Source organism: Grammomys surdaster, unplaced genomic scaffold (assembly GCF_004785775.1).
Source record: "Grammomys surdaster isolate TR1022 unplaced genomic scaffold, NIH_TR_1.0 126219, whole genome shotgun sequence".
Taxonomy (NCBI): domain Eukaryota; kingdom Metazoa; phylum Chordata; class Mammalia; order Rodentia; family Muridae; genus Grammomys; species Grammomys surdaster.
The window spans coordinates 394,151-417,503 of NW_021621022.1; the positions used below are offsets into that span (position 1 = coordinate 394,151).

General features: G+C 44.9%; 1 protein-coding gene across 1 annotated transcript; it reads right to left on the minus strand.

Moving 5' to 3' along the window:
- Positions 1-1,256: 1,256 nt before the first annotated feature.
- Positions 1,257-22,943, minus strand: Ebpl (EBP like). The gene is made up of 4 exons (XM_028758802.1): positions 22,751-22,943; positions 7,650-7,719; positions 2,681-2,819; positions 1,257-1,982 (listed from the first exon to the last, which is right to left on the minus strand). Exons 1-4 carry the CDS (start codon positions 22,919-22,921, stop codon positions 1,742-1,744), a joined length of 621 nt encoding a protein of 206 aa, XP_028614635.1. The 5' UTR covers positions 22,922-22,943; the 3' UTR covers positions 1,257-1,741.
- Between the last annotated feature and the right edge of the window lie 410 nt (positions 22,944-23,353).

Sequence of the window (23,353 nt, forward strand, 5' to 3'; positions counted from 1 at the left end):
GATAGAGTAGAGCTGTTCACTTAGTTAGGCATGGCCTCTTGTGATCCCAGCACTTTTGAGGATTATTGTCTCAAACTTGAGGCCAGCCTGGGCTATAATTTGTTCCAGGCTAACCTGGGCCACTGAGTAAGAATGTCTCAAAAAAAATTTTTTTTTAAAAAAAAACTATTTACTTTCATGGAAGCTGGAAAGTCAAAAGAATGGAGGGGCAGGGCTTGACATCCCTTCAAGAGGATATCTCAGTGCATCAACTTCCACCCCGGCCCCACCTAAGGCCGTCTCTATCCCCTCAGCAACACCAGCTGATGAGCAACACGTTTAAGACCCAAACTTAGGGCTGCAGCTTGGGCACACACCTGTAATCTCAGCACTTGGAAAGTAGAGGCAGGAAGATTGTGGGTTTTAGGCTAGTCTTGGCTTCACATGAGACCCTGTCTCAAAAAAACAAGAACCACGGGATAGCAAGTGAAGGCATGCTTGCCTAGATGCAGGAGGCACTGGCTTTGATATTTAACAAAATGACTAAGAAGTTGAAGGGGAGGAGAGCGCCAGACTGGACCAGCAGTCAGACTGGCAAGAGAGCAGGACACAGAGTGGGTGGCCCGGCCCGGCTCCAGCGCCCACTACCACGAAGCAGGCGTGGATCCAGGAGGGGGTGCTCTCCTGAGCAGACGGATGGGTTTAATATTATTGTGAGTACCGTCTCCCACCTGTAAGAGAACCATGCAGTCACTTCCTGGAACCAGGGTTTGAAACTCAGCATGGCCCTGGCCCCATCTTGGTACAGGGGACAGACAACAAGCTTGTGTTCTGCTCCTCAGTCATCAAGACTGTCAGGGCACAAATGGCACTGCATGAAATCTTCTGGAATTTATAGTTGTACTATTAAAATTTATTACATTTTTGGTTTTTTTGTGTTGTCATAGTTCCACCCTCTGCCCCTGACACTTTGATTCCCTCCCTTCTTCCTTCCTTCCTTCCTTCCTTCCCTCCCTTTCCTTCCTTTCTTGTCTGTCTTTGCTTCTTTTTTCTTTCCTCTCTCTCTCTCTCTCTCTCTCTCTCTCTCTCTCTCTCTCTCTCTCCCTCTCCCTCTCCCTCCCCCTCCCCCTCCCCCTCCCCCCTCTCTAATAGATATTGCAACATCACCCAGACTGCCCTCAAACCCGTGACCCGCCTCAGCTTCCCAAGTACACGTGGACGCCCCTACTCCCGACACCCCTGCTGTTCTCTGTTGGGCACACAAATTTGAAACAATATGAGTATAAAACAGAATCAATTCCTTTTACTTCTAGGTTTACATCACTAACCGCAAGAGACCACTGAGAAGAAGAAAAGCTGAAGCAAAAAGGGTTTTTTGTTTTGTTTTTGGAGTAAAAATTTATCCTGCTCCTTACAGTGTCCTGTGACGCGCCCTTATTAACATGGCATAACAATTCTGCTAGCCATGATGGAGCATCTCATTAAATATGAACTTGTTACAAGTGAAAGCTTACTCACCCCCTCCCCCCACCTAGTGTTAAGAATACAACTCAGGGCCTTGCGCGTGCTAGGTAAGCACCGCACTACTGAACCTCACCCCAAGTTCTCTCTTTATATTATCATTTAATCAAAGAACCAAACCAAACAGCCAAGTTTGCCACCTTCCAACCCATCTGTAATGGCTCCTTCAAAACACTGTAGAAGGAATGTCTGGTCAGTTCCGACTCGGAAAGCAGAACATCAGAAGGATTGCTCTGAGAATTTACTTATGCTTCTTCGATAACTTGGCCTCTTGGTAAGATCTCTTCTTCAGTTCTAACCATGACTGCCACAGCAGCAGGCCTGGGATCAGAACCCACAGACCATTAAAAAACACCAAATAGACCCAAAGGTAGAGCCAGCTGCTGGTGTTGAGGTTGGGGCTTCCGACAAGCCACTCGGGGAAGAAGGTCATCCAGCAGCCATAGAGTTCACACACGCACAAGGTGATCTGTATGAAGTGCCTGTGGGGGCAAGACACGAAATGAAACAGGACGGCTTGGCACTCTGAATCTTTAGAGCAGCCTCAATGGCCTCTACAACAGAAGTTTGTGGGCTCCAGTGTGGTGCTTCTTTAATGGGCCATGTCAGCCTAGACATGTTCCTTGGGGAAGCAACACTGCCCTATCCCAGCAGTGTTCTCAGGAGGTCCTAGTGAGGTCACCTCCGACCCTCAAAGAGACCTGAGTATGAATCTAGTCACCAGTCAGCTTCATCTGTTGCAAAAACTGACAACAATCCTTCCTCAAAAGGAACTGTGGAGAGTAAATGAAACATGCCGATCAAGGGTCTTCATTTCCTGTGCCGGACTCACAGTCAACCAGTGTTTGAGACGACACACATGCAAATTTGTAACATGTCTGCAATTGTAATCATGGAGCCAAAATAATGTTAAAGGAACCGAGAAAAATTAACTGTTACTGCTAATCATCTTAAAAGCAGTAGAGAAAAGGTCTTAAAAGCTGGGAGCGAGTGAGCGGGGCCAGAGTGAGAGGAAGAAGGGAAGGGAGCACTCTTTCCTGTCTGAGATTTCACAAAGCTTTACATCTTGTCTTGAAGTCTTCCGTAAAACTTTGTCTTGTGGACAAATGTGCCCGCGACTACATCCAAATGTCACTTGGGCAGTTAATGTCCCCCTTCTTGCTGGTGGGAGCAGACTTACCTGTAATATTTCTCTTTGACTATGGCGTAAATGAGGACCAATGCCAGGAACCCATCCAGGACAACAGTCAGGATTTCCAAAGACACAATTGTCGGATCAAAATACAGCCATCTTGTGTCAGCCTTGCCGTATTCTTTCCCTAAAGACAGAATACCATGCTTAGTCTCTCACCTGGTAAATATTTGTGTTAAGTTTTTAGGCAGTGTGCAGACTAATGGGCTACATTATGACAGTTTCAGACAAGCACGTGAGTGTGCCCTGTCACGCTCACCCCCCATCACCCTCTCTGGTCCCTTTCTGATGAGTGTGCCCTGTCACACTCACCCCCCCATCGCCCTCTCTGGTCCCTTTCTGCTGCTCTCTTTCTCCTCTAAGCTGCCACGTCTGCTTTCCTGTAATATATAGTACATAGCTTTTCATCTAGATTCACAGAGATGCGGTATTTGCCCATTTATTGATAGGATGATTTGGTTCTGACACTTACTTTGAGTCCTTTATAGCTTCTGGTTATTAATCTTTGCTGGAAGTCTGGTTGGTAACGATTATCTCTCCTTCTGTGCTCTCCTCATTCTCTTACAGTAGAAATATTTAAATCTTACACAATCCCACTTGCCAGTTCTCACTATTATTTCCTGTGTTATTGGATGTCTGTTCAGTTGCCCATGTCTTTATCTTGAGGTGTTTTTTCTACAAGTCTCTCTAGCAGTTTAGCTCTTCAGGACTTCAGTAAGGTTCTTGATCCATGTGGAGTTGATTTTTATACAAGGTGCTCAGTATCCTGGAACTGAGTTATAGGTGACTGTGAATTGCCCAGTACGAAGGCAGGGAACTGAACTCTGGTCCTCTTTAAGAGGAGCAAGGGTCCTTAATCATGAGCCATCCCTCCAACCCCTAATTGTTTTGTTTATTTTCATGGACTGCTTCATGAATTTGCATGTGATCCTTGAATGGTGGCCAGGCTAATCTCTGCATGGTTCCTATTTTAGTGTTATGTGCTGCCAAAGTGAGCACCTGATTAATTTTTAAATGGTAAAAGTTGTACAAGCTAATCTCAAACTCACATTCTGAGAGTAAAAGGGTGGGTATCTCTACCTCTCTCCCTTCAAGCATGCCTGCATGCTACATGGAGAAGGTGTAACTGGTTAGAAATGAGCTCTGATGGCTGACTGGTCAGAAAGCTGACAAAAAAAAGCTGGTAGGAAGCTCTCATCTCATAGTGGCCAGAGACAGGATGCCTCAGGACTAGTGACTAAGGTCTCTCAAGAAAGGCTGTCTCTTATACTTTTGGTTGTGAGCCTAGCCTTTAACGCCTGAGCCACATCCTCATAGAAGTAGAAGGAGGGGGATGGGATAGGGGGTTCCTGGATGGGGGTGGGGGTGGGGAATAGGGTAAGAGGATAACATCTGAAATGTAATTAAATATCCAATTTTTAAAAATTAAAAAAAAAAGAAAGAAAGGCTGTCTTGAGTGAAAGGCCACACAGGTGAAGAGTCCCTGTGTAAGGCCACACACACCACTAGATTTTGGCAAGCCACCTGCCATGTTCAGAAATAACTGTAGTAACTGGAAAGCAAGGCAGTATTGAAAAGAAAGAAAATCCCTAAACATAAATGTATAAACGAGAGGTAAACTAAACCAATCGAAGTATTCAAAGTCTAGGAAAATCATTTACATAAAATGTCAATGCTTTAGGAGCAAAGAGATTAGTGAATGCTTAGACATTAAAAACAGAAAGCCCAAACCATAGTCTCCAGTCATTCTTTTTGATGATTATTTATTTTAGGCATCTGGGTGTTTTGCCTGCATTGTGTGTGCCCTATGCATGCCTGGTGCCTGGTGATGGCCAGAAGATGGTGAGGGTCCCATGGGACTGGATTATAGATGGCTGTGAGCCACTATGTGGGTGCTAAGAATTGACCAAGATCCTCTAGAACAGTCAGCACCCTTAATCACTGAGGCATCTCTCTAGCCCCTTATCTAACAAGTGGTTTTTGAACATAGGGACTGTCTCTGCTGGGCCTTGAGAATGTAGTCAGTAAGCCATAAGGGCTATCTGAAAGTGGCTCACACTAGGAAGGACAAAAGTGGTGCTTAGATTAAAAAATGGGACCCAGGAAGATGCCCTAATGATTCTTCACCCTTCTGTGTCAGGAAGGTGCCTGACACTGGACCTGTCACCGTGACATCCACCCCAGCTCAGGAAGGCCACTAAGCAGGGACCTATGAGCTGCATCTGGGAAGACAGTAAATCCCAGGGCCTTACTGGTGGGCTTGGTAGGAACAGGATGGGATGAGGCTGATCCCTCAGAGAATGTGATAGACTCCTCCACAGGAGCAAGCAGTGTCTGGTCTCCATAACCAAGGGGGCTGACGGCGAGTACTCTTCTCTATGGAAATGTTGGGGTGCCCTCCAGGTTTACTGCACATCAAGTCAAGGCATATCATTTTTAAATTTACTTATTGTTTTTACTGCCACTGTTGTGGTTTGATCTGGGGACCAAACTTACTGCTTTCTGCAGGTTGGGCAAGCACTCGCCCGGCGAGCTATAACCCCAGCCCTTTCTGTTTTCTGAGATAGTGTCATTATGTAGCACAGACTGACCTCCAACTAGCAATCCTCCTGCCTTACCCGCCCAAGTGCTGTGATTAGAGGTGTATACCACCAGGCTTGCCGGCAAACAAAACACTGAATCCTGAGTTCAGCCTTACATCACAGGGGATGACTGGGTAAACGATGGGCTCCAGAGCAGAACAGATGCAATGGTCCCAGGCCAGAAAACACAATGTCTGGAATTAGAGGTCCATGGAAAAAGCTATAGCATGTAGAGATGTTGAAAGAAGGCAGATGGGGCCTGAGGCCCCGCTGTCCAGACCTGGTATGTGAGCCTCTGGTATGACCTTTGCTGCTGAACTCTACCTATCGCCCAGTTTGCTATGCCTGAACATCTAAGGGTTAAAAAGCATGATAATGCAACCAGTTCCATCTATTTTATGATTCGCAACTGCAGGAGGCAGAGGTTCAGAGGGAAAGGAGGCAAGGCCATGGCAGGGGGAGGCCTCCTTAGCCCTGCCACTGCTGCCTTCATGGTAGCCATCCAGTAGGGAGGAGGGCATCCCACAGCCGGAAGCCAAGGCCAGGATGTGGCCAGAACCCTCTGGAGAAGCAAGTGCTCTTGAGCATTTGCTGTCATAATAAAGAGCAGGTCACCTAAAGGCAGTGACATAGAAAGGCACCGCCAACCATCGTCTTCTCATGGGCTTGGGCCACACCTGGGCTGCTCCCTTTCACTGACGACCAAGCGGGTAACCAGGGTGGGAGCTGCAGTACGGCTTCTGACAAATGAGACCACAGAACACACACGAGGAGGGTAGTGACTCAGGCTGGGTCTTCGAGCCTCAAGACTTTCCAGCCAGCCTGAAGGGAAGTTTAATACAGACATCCCCCACAAGCCTTGGAGCTACAGTAGCAAGACTCTGGCCAAAGGGGCTTGGATCCCTGCCTGCCCACAGCACAGGACTGGAGGGACCAAAGATGACACATTTTGTTTTCGGAAGCAATGACTGAACTGAGACAGTTCAATTCTTTAGACATTTTTTAATGCTGATAGTGAATAAGAGTGTCCACATAGACCTGGTGTGAGGATGTGATTTCAGGACATGATGAAAACACCACAGGGTTGGGGTGACGTGGCAAAGGAACACAGTGCATGCTCAACAACATAAGCAAGGTCCTAGCTCCATCCTCAGTGCTAAAAGATAAGATAATAAAATAATATCATACATTAGGACTGGCGAGATGACTCAGCTGGTAAGGGTGCCTGTCACCAAACTTGTCCTCTGTCCTTCACGGGCATGCACACATGCACACGAACACATGCACACACAGAGAGAGAATAAATAAAAATTGAAGTCACAAAAGAAATAAGAACATAAAACACACACCCACATATACTTGCATATACCACACACCTGGACACTCAATAAATAAATCAGGATAAAATAAAAGCAAAGTAAAATAATAAAATGAGGAAGAAGAAGGACACACAGCACACAGTGCAGAATCGCAGATGCCAAACCTGAAGGGAAATAACAGAGATGCTGGTGTCTGGCTCACTGACTTAACCATATCGGTCAGTACAGAACATACTGGGAAGTCAATAGCAACTGAGTAAATGTTGGTCAATTTACATTGAGTGTTAAGAAAATGGAGAAACTACTTGATAGCTCTACAGGGCAGGAGGAATTTGGAGAATTCTCTAGAAAAAGACGGGTATAAGCATACAGCCAAAAGTAAATTGTGGGCTGGAGAAATGGCTCAGCAATTAAGAGTGTATGTGCTTCTTTCAGACCTGAGTTCAGCTACCAGAATCCACACTGGGCAGCTCACACTGCATGTGACTCCAGCAGAGCTGACGCCCTCATCTGGCCTCTGAGGATACTGCCCACAAGCACAAACACACTGAGTGAGAATAAATTTTTTAAAAGTAAATTTATATAAAAATATATAGGGGAAGCACCCAGTTTAAGCACTGAAGGCCTTTCGATGTTCTTTCTTTGTTTGACGGTGCTGCACAGGGGCTCACGCATGTCGGGCAAACACTTCACCACTGAGCCACACCCAGCTGTATACACATTGTTTAATATATAGCTTTGCTGAGATGTAATTCACATGGCACACAATCCCAATTTAGTACATTCACAGATTTGAATAGACACAATCTAAGCAAGAACATTTCAAAGAGAAAGCCACACCCACCAGCAGTCATCCCCAGTCCCACTCATCCCCACTCTTATCCCCAGCCCCAAACAATCACTAATTTGTTATCCATCTCTAAAGATTCACCTCTTCTGGACAGGACCTGTAAATGGAATCATACAATATGTGATGTAGACATTCAGTTAATTGACAGCCATTCTTGCCATCAATCTCCTCAGATATTTCAAATGCAAATGTTTTTAATTACTTACATAAAGATGCAATCAAGCCTTGGGAATCTGCAACTTGTCCTACTATAGACAAGTAGACAAAAGCGCCTTCCTAAAGAGAAGAAAAGGATCTGTTTAGCCTCGCCACCACAGGGTGGCACAACAGACACATAGCAGGGTATGGTAGCAGCCCTCCTCCCCTCTGTAAGCTGTTCCCATTTTGGCCAGTGGCCTGGAGGACCACATCATTTCTGGAGGCTACCCAGATTGGGAAATGAACATGGCCAAACCTTATAATAAATGTACTTTTTAATGACTGGCATTATAAAATCAGAGGTATGTTCTTATGTAAGAAAGACGAGTCAAAATTTTACACAAGGAGAGTGCTTGACTGACGTACAGGAAAAAAAATCAGTTCTAGGTTATTTTAAAAATCTTAAATCTTGAAGAAGAATCTCACAGCAGTTTATTCTTTTAACCGTAAAAATAAAACACATGTGGCCAGCAAATATCTAAGGCAGGGCTGAGGCCCCTCCTATGCGGCATAAGGGGAAATGTAGGGAGGCTTTGAACAGGTGCAGGCTTTCTTTTGAGGTTTGGTGATAACATGTCTGCAGGCATCTTAGTACTCCCTCATCATGGAAGTGATTCTTTGCCCAAGTTTCCAGAAATCAAACAGCTCGAACGCACTGGTATATCTGATGTGATGTTGGTTCCCTTGACTAACTTTTACTGCAGCTTTTCCTCCTCTGACATTTAAGCTCTCTGCATCTCCTCTACCCTCTTTGGTACCTGTTTCTTCACTTCTTATTCATGTATATATACCCCATCCCAGTTCTTCCATCAGGAAATCTGGGCTTACTCTATTTCATACAACAATGGATCTCTTCTTGTGCAGAAATCTCACTTATTTTTTTTCAGAGATATGAGAACATGTCTTTATTTTTTCAGAGATATGAGAACATGTCTCTGATTTTATAATGCCAGTTGTTGAAAAAATCATTTATTAGATATAGGTATAGCACTCTTCCATTAATTAAGCAAATGTGTGACTTCAGTAAGGGAGTGAAAGCGTCTGGCCACCCACTCATCTGTGTACTGTAGGCTCCTTCTAAGAACACAAGAGCCTCCCACTCCCATACTCTCCTTACAGCTTCCGATGGCCAACTCCTGTCAACTCCTGTCAGTCTGTTTTGCTTGCTAACATGGATGACAATGCAGAGAGATTACATTCTCATCCTGGTTCTGTAAGCATATTTGCCTTCTCTATTTTCTGTCAGTGGATTCTAAAACCAGAAAAGCCACCCAAGCCATTCCTACTGTGCTTGTAGTGGTAGTGTTCACTGCAGTGGACCACAGATGGCTTTTCTTTACTAACCCAGCATCTTACCTGTGTGTCACTAAGCCTAAGGTTATAGGTGGAGGGAGGACCCTTCCCTACTTGAGTGGCTCAAGAACGTGCTGCATTAGTTTGCTTTGTACGTGGGCCAGGACTTGCTAGTGTGAGGCTTCTGTTCATCCCACAGTGATTGCTTTTCTCTGACTTTCATGCTATCTCTTGTGTGTCATTCAGCTCTTTCTCCACTCTAATGTCTATTAACATGGGCATGGAAGGAAGCTGCTTTATGCTTTTTCCTTGGCATTCTTTCTGGACCACCTAATTAATAAGTGTGCTTTGTCCAAGTCGATCCAAAATGCATTTTCTTCATGGGAGATTTAGACCAGGCATGGCAGCAAATACTTGTACACAAGTTTAATGCCTGTGTGGGCTATACTATGAATTATAGGCCAGCCACCCCTTCCACCTCCCCCCCAAACAAAACTGAGAGGCCTATGATTAGTGGGCTAGCTGGGTGAGGTAGTGTGTATTAGGGCAGTGGTTCTCAACCTGTGGGCCATGACTATTTGGGGGGCGGTCAGATAAACTTTTAGGCTACCCTGAGATACACGAGATCTGATCTCGAATAACTGAAGATTATCAGACTGCATCAACACCTACACCCAAGTTGTGATAACACACTGTCATCTCTCGAAGTTGCCACTGAGGCCAAGGGAAATACCTGAGGTGGCTGCTTCTACCAGAAACTTCTCTACTTGCTAGATAACATCTGTTGTTTTTATTGCTGCTGCTGTTTTAGAATAGTCATTTTGTGGGTGTGAAGTGGTATCTTGTGGATTTTGACTCATAATTCCTTAATGATGGGTAACGCTGAGCCTCTCTGCATGTGCCGGTTGACCATCTGGATAGCTTCTTCACCGAGATGTCTATCCTTTGCCCATCTTTGAATCTTGCAACTTTATTAAGAATGCGAATGTTTGGGGCTGGTGAGATGGCTCAGTGGTTAAGAGCACTGACTGCTCTTCCAGAGGTCATGAGTTCAAATCCCAGCAACCACATGGTGGCTCACAACCATCAATCAATCAATCAATGAGATCTGATGCCCTCTTGTGGGGTGTCTGAAGACAGCTACAGTGTACTTATAATTAATAAATAAATAAATAAATAAATAAATAAATAAAGTTTAAAAAAAACAAAGCAAATAAATCTTTAAAAAATAAATACAGTTAGATCTATGCCACACACTTTAAAAAAAAAAAAGAATGTGAATGTTTAAAAATACACATACCACTGCTTGGTACTTAGTCAGCTTTCTGTTCTATAACAAAATAGGCTGGGTACTGTATAAAGGAGGTTTATTTAGCTCACATCAGTTCTGGAGGTCCAAGAGCACCACTTGGCTCTGGTACAGCCTTCTGACTACAGCTCAGCCCAGCGCTTGGCTTTCCAATGGCGCATGTGTGAAGTAGAGAGTTCACACAGTGAGACAGGAAGCCAGAGACCAGGAGCCAGGGTGTTCTTTAAAGCAACTTTACAGCCCTGATAGCATTAGATCTTTCTAAGCAGTGGCCGTGTCACTGAATGTCTTGAAACCGAATAGCAAGGCTAAGGGCTGGCAACCATTCGCTGCAACCACATACCTGGTTCCCAACCACCAGCCAGCTTTTCATTACCACAGCAGAACATCTGAGAAGGGCTAATTTCAGAGGGAAAAAAAGTTATTCAGCTCAGCAATTCAGTGGTTGAGAGTCTAGAAGATTTGGCCTCTGGTGGATGGAGAGCAGTGGGGGCATGTGGAGAGAGAATTGCATCTCAAACCAGGTCTGGTCTTTCTATAGCAATGCTCTTGTGAGAGCTGTCACGGGGTCCCATGAGGGATTCCATATCCCATGATGACCCAAGAACTTCCCATTCGATGTCACCTCTTCCAGACAGTATCTCTGGAAGGTTCTGTGACTTGAGCCTGGCCTGCTCTGACCATGAAAGAACTTGGGAGAAACACAAATGACTAGACCCAGGCCCACTGCAGAGGCTATACTAATACACACATACCCTCCCCAATCACAAACTCAGCAAGACGCAGGAGGCAGAATCTGGTCACAGAACGAGCGCAGGGACCATGGTTCTAAAGATTCCTGGGGGATCCTGAACCAAGAGTATTCTACCTACATAAGAACTACAACAAAACCATCTAGTGCTATATTCTAATGGCTAACACTGTCAAAGGAAACCTACAGGGTTCCTCACCGGAATTCACTTCATGTTAATTAACTGTTATTTTAGTTTTAAGTTATTTTAGGCTCTAAAGCATGAAGTTTACATGGACATTTTCATAATCAACAAAGACAGTTACTAGCTTCAGAAGTCTTTCACAATAACATATGGTCCATATCCACTGTAACAGATTAATATCCAGAGTATATGAAGAATTAAAAAAAAAATAACCAAAAAGACTAACCACAATTTTAATACCAGAGGAGCAAGTCAATGAATCACTCAGGAAGTGGACAAATGATGTGAACATCTCTCAAAGAAAGTACAAAGGGCCATAAGCATGTGAAGGAATCTCCAGAACCTTTAGCAACCAGAAGTAAGTAGATCTACACTACCCTGAGATTCTACATTACATCAGCTGGGAAAGCTGGCTGTGGGGTTTGTGTATGTTTGGCCGAGGGAGCGGTACTATTAGAAGTGTGGCTTTGTTAGAGTAAGTGTGACCTTGTTGGAGGAAGTGTGTCACTAGGGGGTGGGCTTTGAGACCCTCCTCCTAGCTGCCTGAAATACAGTTTCCTCCTGGCTGAGTTCTGAACAAGATGTAGAACTCTCAGCTCCTCCAGCACCATGCCTGCCTGGATAAAGTCATGTTTCCTGCCATGATGATAATGGACTACCCTCAGAACTAGTAAGCCAGCCTTAATTAAATGTTGTCCTTTATAAGAGTTGCCTTGGTCATAGTGTCTGTTCACAGCAGTAAAACCCTAAGACATTAGCATACTAAAAATAAGGCCTGGAGAGATGCTCAGTGGTTAAGGGAACTAGCTCCTCTTCCAGAGGTCCTGAGTTCAGTCACCAACAAACAAATGGTGGCTCACAACTATCTATTATGGGACCTGATGCCCTCTTCTGATGTGCAAGCATGCATGCAGAAAAAGCACCCATATACATAAAATAAATAAAAAAATACAAAACATAGCTTGGTGTGGTGGTGGTACACATACCATTAATCCCAGTTCCTAGGAGGCTGAGGCAGGAGGATCTCCAATTCTAGGCCAGACTGAGCTACATAATGAGACCCTGTCTCAGAAATCAGGCTGACAAGATGACTTATCAGGTCAAGGCACTTCCTGAACAAGCCACATAGAGATGAAAATAGAACCAAGTGCACAAAGTTGTCCTCGGAGTTCCATAGAGGAGCCACAGTTCATATTCATCCATATACACAAACAATAATAGTAATGAACAATCCAAATGAAAACCTACTACTGTAGACGCTTCTTAAAACATACAGATACACAAAGAAAATGTAAACAGAGTCAGCGTCTAACGGGGAAGGACAGCACCCCAGTTAGACATCAGGTGCTACCAAGTAAAATTTCCCCAGAAATAGGATTGGGTATCTTTTTGAGTCACTGGCCAAAGGGGACCCACAGACAACCACCAAACTCTACAGGTTACTGCCAGTGTTGTTGGCTACAATCCACAGCCTTACAGTAAGACCTTGTTGCAGGAGAGACCACATATATGTGCCATAGAACATGAAGAAATCTAGCTGGTGCTCAACTGGAAGCTTCCCTCCACTGGCTACTGTCCATAGTGCTAGAAGGGGCCATGTACACCACGGGAAGAAAAGTAACCATCAATATGAATGAATATCATCTATGAAACAGCGAGAAAGAACATCAGTCAGGTGGGTACAGATGAGGGCAGAGGATACGGGAGGAGGAGGTGCGGGACAGGAAAGAATATTTTTTAAATTATAGTGTATGAAATTCCCAAAGGGGGACAAAATAGAAACCAAACCAAAACCTATTACCCAAGCCCACCACATCCCGCACCACTTAGTCCTGCAAACCTGCCTGGGGCAGGAGGCAATGAAGAAAGGACAGACACACGGAGACACACATCCAAGCGTATAATGCTTTCTGTACATGCTGTCAGCATTCACACAGGGACCACAGGGAAGCTGTGCCATTCCCATGGGTCTGAGGCATGGAGTCCCTGACATAGCCATGTCAATAGTACACGTTCACGCACACGTGCGGCTTCTTCTACTCCTCACACAAGCCTGTACGGTAAATGGCCATGTGACTGTTCATTCTGCTGTCTCTCACTCTAGATGGCAGAAGCTGGGCAAGGTTTTCCTTGCTATCTAATGAGGTCTCCAGAAGGTTACCAAGACCTGTATTCCAAGTTTGCCTATTTAAAAAAATAATAATAAAAGGTTCTGGATATCAAGATATTTGGCCTGAAAAATTGGATATTTCCTAATTGCAAGGTTAAAACAGGAGTGAACTAATTCCATCTAACTGAGCAGCTAGCGAAGTCTCTTTTAAAAACAACCATGTACCATGGCAGAGGGAGTTAATAAAGTCTCATCTCACTTGTCTCTTCAGGTATTCCAGACCTGTAGGTTTTAACAGGGTATTTTATAGGTTTCTAGAACATTTTGCCTGGCAAAGCAACTGGGATTAAATAACAAATAGGAAATGATATGTGGACTCATTTCAACCCTTAAAAAGACATTTAGCAGGAAAAAAATGGCTTTACAGACATTTTTTAAAAAACACATACACAATGAGGCTAATTTGTATGTAACCATATTTTGGAGTTTTAGCTTTAACAGTGTTTGAATGAAGACTCAGAAAACAATGTAGCACTGAGAACTGAGTGGAGACTGAGGTGGGGTGAGAGTGGACCCTCATATAACTATATGTGACATTAGTAATTCGTGATCCGAATAACTAATTCGGGTCTCAGCCTAATCAGTCATGCTAAGCCTGCACCACTGTTTACAGGAGGACTGGCTGCTGCAGCCCCTCCTCAGGCTTTACTGACTATGTAAGTCGGCTACAAGCAGCCGCTCTCTACTGACATGACCACTCTGCTTTGCTGTAGTCTTTCCCAGCCTCAGCAGACGGACTCACCTGACATTAACCAGTGGATAGTGATGGCTCCTATGGAGCCTTGGAGTCAGTCACACTAGTTCCGCTGTACCTATGACACAGCTTAGTGTTGGATTTAGGACGTGAGCACATCTGTCCTGTGGAGACAATCCTCATTTCTGCTGAGACAGCTGTTCTTTGGTTAAGGACTAGAGGGGAAGCCTGGGAGCTCGCTGTGACAGGACGTGGAGCCTTTGGCTCTGTGGTGCAGGAACAGAACGTAAGGGTGGAGGGGAGTTGGTGAGGGATGCAGACAGAGGAGACTGCAATCTTTGAGGCTGGGGAAGTGCCAGGTACCCTATGTCCTGGAAGCAAGAACCCTGGAGCTGGGAATCATCTGGGAGTTTATACAAATGCAGAATCTCAGCCAATCCCAGGGTGACCTACCTGCATGGTCAAGTTTGAGAAACACTGCTTGGAATCACTGGTATTTGATCCTCTTAACTGTTTACTATTATTTAGAGGCAGGGTTTCAATTTGTGGCTGGGGCTAGCCTCCAACTCAACATTCTCCTGTCTCAGTCATACACTAAGATTTTAAGTGTGAGCCCCTTCCCTCCTGGGTTTACAGCAACCCTCTGAGGAGAACGGCTATTTGCAGGTTTTATGGATGTGCTAGTTAGCTTCAGTTGTCTCCATGACAAAGCCAGTAGGGAAGGAGTTTCAACTGAGGAGCTGCCCAGATCAGACTGGCCTGTAGCCATGACTCTAAGGGACAGTCTGGAGGGCCCAGCTTACTAGAAAGCTAGCCCACGATGTGCCAGTGTGTGGGCTAGCAAAGCAGCCTTCCATAAGGTTGCTGCCTGCCTTCCCTCCACAAGGACGGTGGCCTGGGGGCAAAAGGTGAAATAAGCCCTTTCCTCTCCTTCTGCTTTTTGTCAGAGTACAACAGCAACAGAAAGCAAGCTAGGACAATGGATAAGGAAACTGAGAACAGGAGCTTCCATCCTCCCTTATCTTCTTCATCACAGGAAGTGTTTGCTGTGGGAGGGTCCTGCCTGTGGCTTCCTAATAGGCAGAGGGTAGCACGGGGATTCAAGTGTACATCTGTCGTACCCACACCTTACATTCTTTCTTTTACCCTCAGAGCATGCCAACTCAAATGGTGAAAGAATGGTTAGTAACTAACTCTGGGTTTCATTCATTCATTCATTCATTCATTCATTCATTCATTCATTCAAGACAGGGTCTCACTATGTAGCTCTGGCTGTCCTGTAACTCATTCTATAGACCAGGCTGGCCTTGACCTCTCAGAGATTCACCTGCCTCTGCCTTCCAAGTGCTGGGTCTAAAGGTGTGTGCCACCATATCCAGCCAACCCCATGTTAGCCAGACACCATGTCTAAAAGCAAAACCACAGGGATTCCATTGTGCTTGCTTTGTTGCTGATTTGGGGCTTAATTTTTTGGCTGGTTGGTTGATTGATTGATTGGTTGGTTGATTTTTGGTGTGAGGCTGTGTTTCCTAGGAATGTCAGAAGCTATACCTATAAAGTCTCACTAATATGACTGCCTAAACAATGAACTGAATAAATACAAGGGCATGCTGAAGTGGATGAGGGAAAGACCACACGACCTCAACCTTACACAAAACGCAGACAACTAAGGAATGTTGAGAGGGAGAGAAATCATCTTCTTCAGGGAAGAGCACACCAATTGATTATCTAATACCAAATGGTCAGCCCTAAAACCACACACACAAGTAAATGTATTTAGTTATGTGTGTGTGTGTGTGTATGTGTGTTCAGATATGCATGTAACAACTGTTAATGCAAAAAGAGATCATGAATTTGAAAGGGAGTAAGGATGAATATAAAGGATAGCTTCCTGGGAGGAAAGAGAAGGTAGAAATGATGTAATCATAACCTCAAAAACAAAGGAAATGATAAAAAACTGGTTATTGTTATTTTATCTTTTATATGCATGGTGTTTTGCCTGCATCTGTGTCTGTATATCGTGTGTCTGGTATACAGAATGGCCGAAAGAGGGCATCAAGTCCTTTGAAACTGGAGTTAAAAATGGTTGTGAGCTGCTATGTGGGTGCTTGGAATCAAACCTGGGTCTTTTGCAAGAGCATCAAGTACTCTTAACCATCTTTCTAGCCTGTTTGTTTTTGCAGAGACAGGGTCTCATATAGCCTAGAGTGGCCTCAAACTTGCTATGGAGTTGAGGATGGCCTTGAACCCATGTTCCAGCACTCAGTGGCAGAGGCAGGCAGATACCTGTGAGTTCAAGGCCAGCCTGCTCTACATAGCAAATTCTAAGTCAGCCAAGACTACAAAGTGAGACCCTGTCTCAATTTAAAAAAAAGAAAAGATTTCATGTTTAATGGCAGCAAAAACATTTAAATGAATTTAAAATTTTTAGTCAAGGGGGAAAAAAATCCAGCTTAGGGGTCTGAGAGAGCCATCCATGCAGACACCCTCTGCTGTGTGGGTCTAAGTTTCACGGCAACCAGGGTGAAAACAGAAACATTCATGTTCTTGCTGTCAGGAGAAAGTATACACTATTTTGGAGGGAGAAACTAAGATTCTCTTGGCATCTGAAGCGCCATTCAAATATTTGTACACATAAAAGGACAGCATTCTGACACTCAGCCACAGACAACCATTGCTCTGGATAGGTGATGTTCATGATGTTAGAGACAACTGAATTCTAGTCAGTCAAAGGGCTCCCAATCTAGACAATCAAAATGGCAGAATCACTGAGTGCTCGCCTCAGGGCTGGCAATTTAGCAGCTGGGCTTTACAGCCAAAGCCTCACACCCACGCATCATTTACTAGACCACGGATCAAAGGAGACACAGGTGACAGTACCAGGGAACTGCAGGGAAGATGGAGGCAGGAGAGACTGAGTAAAAAGGCAGCCAAGGAAGCCAATGATTTATCAGTGGGTAAAGAAAGACGTTTTAGGCCAAAGAGTCAGAGATTAACATTCTAGTAGCATAAGGTGAGCGACAGCTGGTGTGGGTAGCTGGGAAAAGATTAACACCTAACACACAGACAAACCTTAAGGAGCATGCACGCTGCAAAGGAAACCCAGGCTCCTCGAGACAACTGTCGTCTACCCTGAGGAACAAGCCTAAACAGAGCACTGCAGGAACATGTATGCTAGCAACAAAACCCACAGAGGCTCATCAAAGGACAAGAGGCCAGCTTCAAGTCAGTCCCCAGGGTAACAGGGTACACACAAAAGGCCCAATTCTGACACTCAACCAGCAGACAGCTATTGTTGTTGCTAGGTAATACTTTTCCTCATCCCCCTTCCCTTCCTGCTCACGCTTCCTAACTTCACCAGACTCCGCTCTTTCCTGTTTGAATCTGCTTCTTGCTCTCCCACACTCCCCCTCCTACCACAGCTCTGCTGCTCTTCTCTCCACGAGCCTGCTTTTCCTTCTGCTGCTTCTTACACTCACCCCTTGTGATACTTTGTATATGCTCGGTGGAGGGAGTGGCACTGTTTGGAGGTGTGGCCTTGTTAGAGTAGGTGTGTCACTGTGGACCTGAACTTTAAGACCCTAGTCCTAGCTGCCTGCTAGGACTTCCACTAGCCACCTTCAGGTAAAGATGTAAAACTCTCAGCTCCTCCTGCACCTTGCCTGCCTGGATGATGCCATGTTCCCGCCTTGATGATAATGGACTGAACCTCTGAACCTGTAAGCCAGTCTCAATTAAATGTTGTCCTTTATAAGACCTGCCTTGGTCATGGTGTCTGTTCACAGCAGTAAAACCCTAACTAAGACAACCCTCAACACCACACTCAACCTTTACCCCACACTCACCCCTAATCCCACACTCACCCCTAACCCCACACTCACTCCTCAATTCCACATTCAACACTTATATAGCCCGGGTCATATCCTGTCCACCAGCACACATCAATCTTCCCAAATCAACTGACAAACAGGACAATTTCATACATTCAAGCCCGGAGGCTCATCTCCCACGTGATTCTAGGCTTCGTGATGGTGCACATTCTTACATTCTATCTTTGGCTGGCCTAGAACTCACTATGTAGATCACTCTTGCCTTGAACTTGTGGCAATCATCCTGCATCTGACTCCCCAATGCTGGGATCCCAGGCATATACTACCACATCTGTTTCTTATGGGGTGCTGGGGATGAACTCAGGACTTCAAGCATGATTGTCAATCATTCTCCCAAGTCTCTAGTTTGCCAGGATTTCACAGCACAGGTACAATCAAAGCACAGAAAATCAGTGGTCACAGTGGGGAACACCCAGCAAGGCCTGTCTGCAGATTCTTCTTGGCTTCTTTTCCTGAGATGGAGGCTGGACCAGTATAATGGTCAGCTCCAAGAAAGGTGCAGGGCAAGAGTATGTCAGCTTCTATGACCATCTTGGAGAAGAGAATTTCTAGTCTCTAATGCCTGACTTGAAGAGTGTGGAAGGAGCAGAAGTTCAGAGAGAGACTTTGCTTCTGGGGCCTCAGGACCTCACCATTGTAATTTCTCCTCTTTGCCATCTGTGATGGTTTGAATATGCTCAGCCCAGGGACTGGTACTATTAGGAGGTGTGGCCTTGTTAGAGTAGGTGTGGTCTTGTTGGAGGAAGTGTGTCACTGTGGAGGTGGGCTTTGAGACCCTCCTCCAAGCCAGTCTGCTCCTGGCTTCCTTTGGATGAAGATGTAGAACTCCTAGCTCCTGCCTGGATGCTGCCAAGCTTCCTGCCTTGATGACAATGGACTGAACCTCAGAACCTGTAAGCTAGCCCCAGCTAAATGTTGACCTTTATAAGAGTTCTTGGTCATGGTGTCTCTTCACAGCAGTAAAACTCTAGCTAAGGCACCATCTTTATTGCACTCAAGTTGTTCCCAAGCTGCTTTGGGAACAAGGCAAAAGCCCAAATGCTTTAACCGGATTGCTCCAGTCATTAGGAAACAGTAAGAGCTATGGGGGTTACAAGCCTGAAGGAACAGCCAAAAACCAAAACAGGGAATGCAATAACATCAGATCCTTCCCACTACATAAGCCATGCTTATTACCTGTCATCTCAGCTCCCTCCTCAGCCAGACTGCCAGCAGCTTGCTTGTCTGACCTCTGTTGGATTTTCCCTACACATAGGCATGAACCTCCTGCCTTGACTTCTGGCCATATCTAGAAGGCTATGCTCAATTGCTGAAGTTCCCACAGGTGTGGCTGAGCAGAGCACATCACAGCAAGGTGACCAAGAAGCAGAGACTGCCTGTGAATGCCTCCACTCCAGCTTCCTCCTGTGTCTCCATATTCTAGTCCCTGGCCTTCTGGATGGTACCACCTTTTCCAAGGCAGGCCTTTCCAAGTTAACCTTCTAGAGATGCCCTCACAGATACATACCGAGACGAGCTCTACACATCTCCAGGAAATTCTGAATCTAGTCAGGTTGATGTTCACAATTACTCAGCACACTCTGGTTGAACACGTGAGGTGAACTGCCCTTGGGAATGCACAGTTTATACCTCTGTCTCAGAGGCAAGCTCTTAGTTTGGTGGCAGAAAGCAAACTTGGGAGGTATAGAGGTAATGAAGGCAGCTAAGTGCTGTGTGAGAGCATTCAGTGTTCCTCAAGGCTCTTCTTCACAGTATCAATGCAGCCCATATTTTTGGATACCCTTGCAGCAAACTGCTAGCCAAAACTAATCCAGATAAGTATGTTCCTTACAGAACTCACTGCTAATTCAAGGGTCATCTCCACTGACCTCTGAGGTTGGTGTCCAAAGACTCTGCCCAAAGCTTTGTTAGTAACATCAAAAAATGTCCATTAATGTGGGCCAATTAGATTTTGAACCATATGTCTCAATTTCAGAGAGATTAAGATATCAATCAAGCCGGGCGGTGGTGGCGCACGCCTTTAATCCCAGCACTTGGGAGGCAGAGGCAGGCAGATTTCTGAGTTCGAGGCCAGCCTGGTCTACCAAGTGAGTTCCAGGACAGCCAGAACTACACAGAGAAACCCTGTCTTTAAAAACCAAAAAAAAAAAAAAAAAAAAAAAAAAAAAAAAAAAAAAAAAAGATATCAATCAAGTAGCTTGTGGTGCCTTGAGTGGTCACTTCCATCTGTAGAGAAAGGTACACCTTAGGTGTGGAAAGCTAAGGCAGGGCCATCACAAAAGAGCTCTTCACAGCAGGCAACTACAGGCTCTACAGGAGGCTTCCTCCAGATCTGGAAGGGAGTTGAGGAAGGCTAACTCCACACCTCAGACCAGGCCTCAAGGTACCATGAATGAAGGCCCATGTCATGATACCTGAATTTGTGCTTGAGAAGTCAACTTAACCTGGGTGGTAGACAAATATATTTTTTGAGAATCTTTATACTTTTATATTTCTGGAATGTTTTAGCTATGTATTTTATGTTACATGGGACCTGGGTTTTGTTTATTTTTGACACAGGGTCTCCTGTAGGCCATGATGGCTTTGAATTTACTATGTACTCAAAGAGAGCTTTGGAATTCTCATCTTTCTGCTTCTGCCTCCCAAGTGCTGGGGTAACAGATACACACTCTATACCTGTTTTACTGCCTTCGCTCTTTGGGGAATTATGTGTACTCAAGTGGTTGCTTAAAAATCAATTCTTTAAACAAAGGCTTTGAGAGAAATAACTTACGCATTAACTATTAGGAAACAAGGCATCTAATCTCTGTGTAAACACTTGGCATTGGCACTCATTTAACTAGCAATACTCAGAACTAAATGATGACCAAACACTGTTTTCTTCGTAAGATTATAGAAATTAGCTGCAGGTCTGTTCAGACATAAAGTAGGTCAGATTTTGTCCAAAAAAAGTATTTAAGATTATATTTTTAAAAACTGGGAGGACATCAGAAATAGCAGTTGCACTAGCTATTTCTAAAGTGTGGTGAGGGACCATCGAGATGGCTCAGTGGATAAAAACCTTTCTGCCATATCCAATGACCTGAGTTTGATCCTCAAATCCCAACAGTGAGCAGACAGAACTGACTCTGACTCTGTCGACTGCTCCCCATATGCAATGCTATGACAGCTGCATGCCTTCCCGACCTCTGCCAACAGAAATTTTTTAAAAAAAATTATTCACTTTATTTTAGGTGAATTTGATGACCAGGTTATGTTTAATCTTGACCATCAACTGTCAACTTGATGGGATCTATGATCACCATGGAAACACTTCTCTGTCAGGGATTATCTATAACAGGTTAACTGAGGTGAAAAGACCCCCTCTACATGTGAGTGGTACCATTCCTGGGCTTTCTACTTCCTGACTGTTGACCCTCTGCCGGGAGCTGCCTACTGTTCTTGCCACACCTTCCCTGCCACGATAGAATACGGCCCCTGTCAGCCAGTCAAAACAAACCCTTCCTTCCTTAAATTTCCTTTGTCAGAATTTTGTTGCAGCAACAATACAAGCAACTAAACAGAAATTTGGTAGACCTGACCATGAGGTTCTTAGGCCTTTGTTAAACTGAACTGTAAGAATGTGAACAGTTTGAAACCTTGGGCTACAAAAGGCCTAAAATGTTGTAAGAGAAGTCTGAAAGGACAGTCTGGAAAGTCTGGAAGATACGGTTACTGAGAGCAACAAGGCAGTGGGAACCTGGGTCATGAGATTCCAGAGGGGAAGAAGACTGCTACTGCAAAATGGGCTAGAGGCCATTCAGGTTATAGCCTGGCACAGAATCTGGTTGCATTCTGCCTGTATTTTGAGTACATTAAATCAGAAATGCATAGAGTAAAGAAGATTGAGCAACAGATTACTACTGGATAATGAATAGGCAATTGAATAAATCAAGGGACGTTTAAAAAAAAAATCTCAGAATTAAATGAAAATTCCTATCCTAAGAAGAAAAGTTACAGCTCTCAGCACCTACATTAAAAAAAAAAAGTCAGAAAGCCCAAATAAATAACTAAATGATGCACCTTAAGAGTTTGAAAAGGTGCCAGGCGGTGGTGGTGCACGCCTTTAATCCCAGCACTTGGGAGGCAGAGGCAGGCGGATTTCTGAGTTCGAGAATTCGAGGCTAGCCTGGTCTACAGAGTGAGTTCCAGGGCAGCCAGGGCTACACAGAGAAACCCTGTCTCGAAAAAAAAAAAAAAGTTTGAAAAGGCAAGAATAACCCAAAATTCAAAACAGTAGACTGGACTACATAATTAAAAGCAAGGCAGGAATTAATAAACTAAGAGCAATAACAAAAAAAAAGAATAAGACTTAAGTTGATTCTTACAAAACATTAATAAGATTGACAAGCCCTTTGCCAAACTAAACCAAAAGACAGAAGACCCAAATTAATAAAATTAGGAATGAAAAGGAAGATAATAGGTATCAAAGAAATTCAGAAAACTGTATGGACATAGTTTAAAAACCTATATTCTACAAAATTAGGAAACCTACAAGAAATGGGTTTCTAGATATGTCTGACCTACAAAAGTTAAACCAAGTTTAGAGGGAGAAGGAGAATTTCCTCTATCAATTCTAAGTTTGATTCTCAATTCATTTGATAGACCAGGCAGCATCTGGGGAGTAAGGGGCTCAGTTTGAACTGGAGGATCCATCAAGGCCAAAGGCTGCACCATCCGACCACACCAGAGACTTCAGGGCAGCGGGGTCAGGGTGGTGGGCCCAACCCTCCTCAGTTGGGCGGAGCCCAAGGCCGGCAGCGACGCGACGACACTTACCAGCACGAAGTGTACCAGTGAATCGTAGCAGAGCCAGGCGAGCACCCAACGCTCCACCGCGCTCCGCCCGCGGCCCAGACGCAGCCCCAGCGTGCATCCCACGGCCAGCAGCGCCGAGCATAACAGCAATGAGGAGCCTGCCGCCAGGCCCAGCGCCCAGTGCTTGCCCATGGCTCCACAGGACGCACAGGAGAGTGGGAAGCCCGCGAGCTAGCCTCTTGTGGGCGGAGCTTCTCATGGGCGGGGCTCCAAGGGGCCCGGCCTTCCGGCCCATTGCTCCGCCTGTGCAGCCCATGTCTGTCCTGATGGTTCCTGGACCCAAGTTCATGCTTTACATACTTAGCTGCCTCCATAAGATACGAAAGTCTGACGGCTAACGAGGTTCAAATGGTTAAGCCACAAAGTGAAGACCAAACAGAGGAGAATTTTGTTTGGAGATGGTAAATCTTTAGACAAAAGGTTTTAAAGAGGCTTACCAAGTCTTGCCAAGGAGGCCCAAGCAGTCATTATCAGCCTTTCAACCATTGTCTCTCTCGTGTTTGAGCAGTCTAGCTATGTGGCTCAGGCTAAAATGTTAATCAGCATTCAGCCCAGGCTGGTCGA